This window comes from Meriones unguiculatus, chromosome 14 (genome assembly GCF_030254825.1).
Source record: "Meriones unguiculatus strain TT.TT164.6M chromosome 14, Bangor_MerUng_6.1, whole genome shotgun sequence".
In the NCBI taxonomy this organism is placed as follows: domain Eukaryota; kingdom Metazoa; phylum Chordata; class Mammalia; order Rodentia; family Muridae; genus Meriones; species Meriones unguiculatus.
In genome coordinates, this window is record NC_083361.1 from 69,573,221 (window position 1) to 69,581,290 (window position 8,070).

General features: G+C 51.8%; 1 protein-coding gene across 9 annotated transcripts in view; it reads right to left on the reverse strand.

The window, feature by feature from the left end:
- The window catches only part of Cpeb1 (cytoplasmic polyadenylation element binding protein 1), an 87,915-nt gene extending 79,845 nt beyond the window's left edge, over positions 1–8,070 (reverse strand). For 3 of the 9 annotated variants that reach the window (XM_060367447.1, XM_060367451.1, XM_060367446.1), the window contains exon 1: positions 6,269–6,498. In XM_060367447.1, the coding sequence (XP_060223430.1) occupies positions 6,269–6,316 (48 nt within the window). In that variant the 5' untranslated portion in view covers positions 6,317–6,498. Of the gene's footprint in view, positions 1–6,268; positions 6,499–6,785; positions 6,921–7,590; positions 7,718–7,777 lie in introns of those variants that run through there. The other 6 variants (XM_060367450.1, XM_060367449.1, XM_060367455.1 and 3 more) reach the window with 5 other exon arrangements.

Here is an 8,070-nt window from a genome sequence, read left to right on the forward strand (position 1 = left end):
ACATTTAACATGCATCAGACAGATCGATGCCTAGATCTTGAGAATAAGTAGCAGTAAAACCATCCTAAAACTCAGTCACAGAGATAAGTGGGTACAGCTATGGAAATTCATTGCTCCCCAAATGAGCCAACCATAAGGAATACAGCATCAGGATGGAAAAATAAAAAGGAAGCCTGTAAATGCCGAGACTAATTTGATCACATTGAAAAAGTAGGAAGCTTTAATCTTAGATATTAAGCAGAAATTTTAAGTAAAACAAAATCAACATAGCAGAGGGTCAAGGTGTAAGGATTCTAGAAGGAACTGAGCCTGAAAATGAGTTCCAGTTCTAGCTATATGACTAATCACTGCATAAAATTAAAACAATCAAAAATAATTAAAAATTCTAAACCCTTTTTTTCCTTTGTCTATTAAGATAGTAAGAACTTATAAACTGGGCTTGGTGTCAACTCCTAATTATACCTGGGAAAACGGTCTCTAATGTGTTTTGAGCTTTAAAACACTTCCAAAATTACAGCTATAATAATAATGATAATAAGAAGAAGAATAAATCCTCAGGAGAAAGGGCCAACTCAGAAGGCAGATGATATCAGAGCCCAAATCCAAAAGCACCAACTAAAATACAGGGTGCACAGGTGCACGAGCATGAAGTGTTGTGTCAAAAAGACAGCCCCTTCCCCAGGGGTCTTTTGTAAGACTGATACTCCAACCAAGGACCATGCATGGAGATAACTTAGAACCCCCACACAGATATAGCCCATGGCAGCTCAGTGTGCAAGTGGGTACCCTAGTAAGGGTAACAGGGGCTGTCTCTGACATGAACTCAGTGGCTGGCTCTTTGATCACCTCCCCTTGAGGTGGGAACAGCCTGTCTAGGCCACAGAGAAAGACAATGCACCAGTCCTGGTAAGACCTGATATGCTAGGTTCAGATGGAAGGGGAGGAGGACCTCTATCAGTGACCCCCTATCAGTGGATGGGCGAGGAAAAGAAGAAGGGAGAGGGCAGAATTGGGAGGGGACTATAACTGGGATACAAATGAATAAATTTTAATTAAAAAAAAAGACAGCCCCTTCATACACATCTCTCTTCCAAAGAGGAAGGCTATTTTCACAACTTTTTATCAAAGGAGATTGCAGGTATCTGTGCTGAATCCATTCAGATGGTATCATACCAGCATATCATGCTGGTGAAGAATAGAGAGACCAGTAACATTATTAGTCTAGTTACTCCTCAAATCAACAGTGAAGCCATTTTTAGCTCACAAATCAAACATTAGACCTAACCTTCTGGGGATTCTCCAATTACCTCAAGGGAAGTCAGCACAAAATGCCTTAAAAATAAAAACAAAAGTGTTAACTCACTGTACTCTAAAGAGCTACTTGAGGCAAAAATGGCTCAGTGGTTAAGAACATTTCTGCTGTCCTTACAAAGGACCTACATTCAGTTCCCAATAATCCATCAGGACTAAGAAGCATTCATGGAAACACACGATGCACATACATACATTCAGGCAAAACCATAAATTTTTCTTTTTTAAGAAAGAGATATTTAACCCATAAAGAAGTACTCAAAAGAAGTGAAGCTGAATTCAAAGGCAACCCATTCCCAAGTGTTCATCTAAACTATTCAGGATCAGGAACACCCCTACACTGTTACTTAAAAATAGACCAAAGATTAAGGCAGTAATGTAATCACCGTAACAAAAATTTCAAACTTACATCTATAATGTCATTTTAAAAAATTAAATGTGAATACCAACTTCTCATGAAAAGTCAAATACCTTCCTATAAAAATGTGAGAGGGCTAGGTAGATAAAGGCACTTGTCACCAAATCTGACACCTATGTTTTAAAACCTGAAATCTACCTGGTGAAAGGACAGAACTGACTTCCTCCAAGTTGTCCTCCAGCACACCCACACCCACAGTGTAAAATATGGAATATTACACTTATTATTTATCTTTTAGGTAGATCTTTTCAGCCTGTGCACTGCAAATGAGAAGTGCCTAATACTTGGTGGTCCTATCTTCAACATAAAACCTTTCAGCAGTTGGAATCTCATTTCATAAGCAGCTTTTAACTCAAACAGAATACAAACATTGGCAGGGGAAAACAAAGGGCATTTCCAGAGCTGCAACATGGGGAGCAAAGGAGGTGGAGTTAGCAGCATCCAGGGGTTTAATGAACATTGAAAGGGTACAATCAATACTTCTTGGTTGTAAACCCAACAACATATAAAAGCCCAAATTATCTGTGTAACTGCCTCACCCTATTTTCTATGTACAACCCCACTTCTACTCCTTTGTCCCAGGAGCTTTGGGTCAAATTTTACCCAGCATCAGTTCAGTTTAGATTAGAAAAAGCAGATTTACAGATAAGATTAGCACAGCTCTTCCAAAGCAGAAAAAAAAAAATTGTTACTTGATCCTGATTCTTTTATTGTTTCCATTCCTAGCTAGTGAAGCTAGGAGTCTAAACATTAGTATCTGGGTTGGTTTGACAGTCCTGCCCAAATTTAACTAGAATTACAAATTCACTAATGAATTTGTCCCTTAAATGAATGTAATTTTAGGTCAATTATTTCAGGGACCTCATACAAGTGACTGACAGTACACATACTGCACTCAGCAATACGACAGACACTACAAAGAACTTGCGCGCAGACACTCCAGACTCACCCACTGCTCTCTACTTCTCTCATCTGCCAATACTGAACTCAGACTTGACTTCCTGGCTGCTCAAGGATGTTAAGAGGCTGAAGCTAGGTAACATTTTGAAGTTCCTATCTTTTTTAAAACATTTTCCAGGCAATGGGTAAAGAATCAACCTTGTTTGTATTAGAGCTTGTGTTCTCACATATAAAGCCACTTGCCAAAGGCTTTAAATGTACACATTCCTCCTTTAAAGCCTTTTTAAAGTTTTAAGAGAAAGATACAGAACTTCCTGTTCCCTCTATACCCTCCTAACCTCTAAGATTCTAAGCCTGGTTCAGAGTCTTTTTGTGCCCTAAGAGATGATCCTTTATGATTTTACAATTTCACACACACAGGCAAACACACACAAAAACCCTACCATCACCAACAGAAAAACAAAACAGCCCAACCCAATCCTGGCTTTATTATTCAGGAGGAGGCTCCCATAGGTGAGTTTGGAGTTCAGGGGCAGCCTAAGGTCATATAAGGAAATCCTGCAGAAAGGGGGCAGAGAAAGGAAGGAAAGAAAGAGAGGGGAAGAGAATAGGGAAGGAGAGGTAGGGGGAAGGGAAAGGGTCATAACAATCTTTTTTTTTCTTTTTTTAAACCTGTAAGCTAATACTGTTTGGGGTTTTTTGTTTGTTTGTTTTGTTTTTTTATGTGCATTTAGGTGTTTGGCCTACACACATCTGTGTTAAGGTGTCGGGACCTCTGGAACTGAAGTTACAGACCATTGTGAGCTGCCATGTGGGTGCTGGGAGTTGAACCTGGGTCCTCTGGAAGAGCAGCCAGTGCTCTTAACCTCTGAGCCATCTCTCCAGCCCCTTGGGTCATAACAATTTTAACAGTCTTATTAACTATTCTTGGAAATCTAAGAGACATCACTAGAGGAGTTAGGACAGAAAAGGTGAGCGGGACACAGTGGCACATGCCTGTGATCTCAGCATTCTGGGAGGCAGAGGCAGGTGGATCTCTGTGAGTTTGAGGCCAGCCTGGTCTACAAAGTGAGTCCAGGATAGCCAAGGCTCCACAGAGAAACTCTGTCTTGAAAAAAAAAAAAAAAGTGAAATTAAGCACCATCCTACTTTTATCAGTCTTAAAACAATTATATAAAATTTCAGGGCTTGAAAGATAGCTCAACAGAGCCTGAACCCTACCCTAGGATCCTACGCTGAAAAGGACAGAATTGACTCCTGCAAGTTGTTTTCTGATCTCCCCACACATGCACACTCTGACATGCACACAACTCCCAACATACAATTATTAAAAATATAATAAAAAATTAAAAACCAACTATATTTCAAATCTGCCTTATCTGAGGAAAAATTACTGAAATTTTATCTATCGTGGAAATGAAAGTCTTTTATGCAGAAGGTTGGAAGGGTCAGCCCCATAGTGGGAGGAGCCTTTCTCCAGACCTCAGGCTCTTCTGACCAACAGCTCTGACACTTCACTGAACAGTAGTAGACACAGCACATTCCTTCCAAGCACTAATGCTCAGAAGACCTCTACTGACTTCTACTGCAACAGGAGATTCCTATCACTATAGCTAGCTGTAAAAATAGCACCAGGTCAGAGACCACCCTTTTCTCTACATCATCCTTCACCAATAACCTTTTCATCCTTGACATTCCAAGGCACTCAACAGATAATAGGTTGGGATAAATCAACAGAAAGACACAGGATCCGATTCCATCACTTAATAGCTTGATATACGAGCCTCAACTGCAAAACAGGGAACTCTGTACTATAGGGCTATCTATAGACTGACTCCAAACAAGTCCTCAGGTTGAATCCAACATTAAAGATGTTGTATTTGGCCCAAACAGTATAACTTTTTATTGCTGCACTTAAAAGTCAGGGCTTCATCAAAATGGGGGGGGGGGCGTGTCAAAGGTCCATCAACTCTGGGGGTAAAGCTTTGTTTCTTGATAGTCACTAACAGCTGCTTCCTCTAAAGAGGCATATACATATACAGTATGGGTCAAGGGGGACTATTTGTCTCTCCTCTTCAACTCATTTATTTTACCTTGGTTTAATTTGTGTTTATAACCCAACTTAAGGATTTTAAAGAACGAGTCAGTTGTGCCTAATTCAAGTACTTATTGAGGCAACCATTATCAACAGCTCCTTGTTAACAAGTTTGGTGTGCTTAAAAACGTACAACTTCATCTTTCTCCTCCACTTTCTGCTTCAGGAACACTTAAGTGTGCCATAGCAGTGTAACTGTACTGAAAGGACCCCAGAACCATTCCTAACTGCAAATGTCCCCATGATCATTAACTGCATGTGTCAGCTCTCTAACTCCTGTCTGCTACACAGGCTGACACAGCTTCTCTTCCACACTGGGGGGCCTCTGCCAGGGAAGTTGTCTGTAAAACAATCATTGGGAGGGGACCAAGTGCTTTTATACTACAAGGCTGACTTGCCCCTACAGTTGTCAACTTTCTATAAACAGAGCATGAAGTGCCAAATGACTCAAATTTAGATAACTGTGAGGATTGGGGGGTGGGGATGGTAAACGCTACAGAAAATGCCCTGTGAGTTCCAGGCAAGCTCTTAAGAGGAAAGATCAGTGATGAATCCTGAACAAGACTGTCTTCAGGAGCCCCTGACAGGCTGGAGCCCCAGTGCGCATGAGAAGTCAGCGGTCCATCCTTTCCTACACACCGGAAAACAATCACCAGCTGTATTTCTGAGATTTTTGTTTTGCCTGCGCTATTTCTTTCTTTCTTTTAAACACAGCGTGTAACACTGAGTTCAACACACTCAAACAGAACTGAAGCGTGTGGAAGTGCAAACTCTCCTCAGCAAAGCCTCCGCTGGTACGTGTGGACCGAATCACCTAAGAGGCGGCCAGGAGAAAGCTGGTCCATGTGCGCCTTTCCAGAGCACTCAACTCGATCCACCTGCCTTGGCCCCCGCCAATGACGCAGACCAGCAGTTTACCCAGGTGCCAGAAGAGAGAGTGGGGAGGCAGCACGGTAGCCAGGGAGACCAAAGGAAGCAGTTGCCAGAGAAATGCGTTCAGCAGAGCCGGCCTGGAGGCCGCGGTGGGGGATGGGGAGGCCTGAGGCGGACGGCCCCGGGCTATTCCGGGTGTCTGGGTGCTTGGACTTTTTCCACCCGCTGAATCCTGTGCGAGGGCAGGGTACCGTGGGGGGTACCGCCCGCAAGGCGCCAGGGGCCGCTCCGCGGGGCGCAGGCACTCCACGCTCTCTGGTGTCGAGGGCCACCTGCACGAACCCGGGCCTTGCACGGCCCCCGAACTCCAGGCTCGACACCGGGAGCGCAGCGCAACCCCACGCGGCTGGAAAGGGCCCGAGCAACAGGCCGGCCGGGCGGGCGGCCGGGCAGGGGCACGCGCTCCGGGCCCGGGGCCCCTGGCCTCAGGGAAGCTCGGGCAGGCACGGGCCTCCCACCCCCCCCCCCCGGGTGGCGTCTAGGCCCCAGGGAGGCGGCCTGTCAGCCCTCCCCGCCCGGGCACGGCTCCCCGCCCCCCCCGAAGGCTGAGGCCGGGGCCGGGGGCTGCGCGAACCCCTCTGCACCCCGACACGCCCCCCAAGTCTGGGCACCTGGCCTTGCCGGCTGCGAAAAGCGGAGACGCGCCCGCGAGGCCACATGAGCGCCTCCCGCCAGGCCGCCGAGTGAGGAGAGCGGACGCCGCCCGAGGCCCGGCGGGCTCCACGCCTGCGCCCCCTCGCGGGCTGCTCGGCTCCTCCTCCTCCGGGCCCGCGCCCCCGGCCCCCGCGAGGCTCCCGGGCCGAGCCCTCGAAGCCCGCTCCCAGGCGGGCGGGCGGGCGGGCACGCGCGACCTCACCCGGCCCGCTCCGGCCTCGGGGCGCGGGCTCCAGAAGCACTCGAACGTGTGAAGCCACGTGACTTCCCCGGGCCGGGAGAGCGCGCGGCCCGCACGACGGGCCCGACTCCTCGGCTTTAAAGGGGCCATGTCGGCGGCGCCGTCGTGGCGCGCGTCACCGAGCGCGGCCGCATCCCGAGCGCCCTCCCCCGCCGCCGCCGCCCCCGGCCGGACGCCCCGGCGACTCTCGAGAGCCGCGCGCCGCCCGCGCCGCCGGCCGCCTCGGCTCTCACGTGCGACGGCTGCGGGCGGAGGAAGCGCCGCGGGCGCCCGGGCGTCCCTTCCGCGCCGCCAGCTCCGGTCTGGACAGACGGCCGAGGCCTCTCCCCAGCCCCCGGGAGTCTGCAGGCGCAGCGCCGAGGCCCCGGCGGCCGCCCCCGGAGGGCCGCGGCGCCTTTAAGCCCAAAGGCCTGAGTCACGAGGAGGCTCCCTGCCCCCCTCCCCGCCCTACACCGCTCCACGAGGGCCCACGGCCGCGGGCATGTGACCGGCGCCCCGCCCGGGGACGCCAGCCCGGGGCGGCGGCGGGGGCCTGCGGGGCGGCGGCGGGACGGCGCGCGGACCGTTAGCTGAGGCGGCGGCGGCGGCGGCGGCGGCGGCGGCGGCGGCGGCGGCGGCGGGGGACAGCGGCCCGGCCCCGCCCCGCCCCGGCGGCTCTTACCAGAGAGAACGCCATGGGGTCCGGCGTGGCCCTGCCGGGGCCGGCGGGTCCGGGCGGCGCGGGACGCGCACACACGTGGGCAGGCACTCTTCTTGCAGCTTGCGGCGCGCCCCTCCGCGCCCCGGCGGCTTTACGAGAGCTCCGCGGCGCGGGCCTGCCGAGCCGCACCTGTGTCGGCCCCGCCCGGCCTCGCCCCCGCCCCCGCCTCCCGCCGTCCGGACCCGCGCCCCGCCGCCGCCCACCGCGGGCCGGGGCAGCCGCGCCTAAGGGGGCTGAGCCACTTCGGAGGGTCCCCCCCACCCCACCCCACCCGGCTACTCCTGGGGGCTCCCCCCAACACCTCCCCTCCCAGATCCAGGCCCGAGCACGCCCCTCACCCAGTGACCCTGGCCAAGTCACGCTCCCGCAGGCCTCAGTTTCCCCTGCGGATCCACCGGCCCCCGCGCTGCAGCGGCGGCGGTGACGTGCGGCCTCCCCGAAACCTATGACCACGCCCCTCCGTTGCTAGTGACCTCCGGGGTGGCAGCCCCACCGCACGAACCCAGCCCTTCCATCCACCCCCACCTGCAGCAGACACGCCCTCACTTCAGACCGACTGCGGCCGCGTCTCGCATCCCGAGCGAGCGAGCGAGCGAGCGAGCTGGAACGGGGAGCGCAGGCGTCAGGGGATTCCGGAAAGTTCCAAAGACAGCAGAGCTCCTCTCTGGATTGCAGTTCCCTGTGGGAACCGCTTCCGACGCTCCCGCGAGATAGGACAGGACGCTTTAACTGAGAAAATTCGGGGCAGGAGGTGAGGGGGAGCCGGGCTGTTGTTTAGAAAGGCGTCACGGGCCAGCTGGGGCTGGAGCGGACCGGAA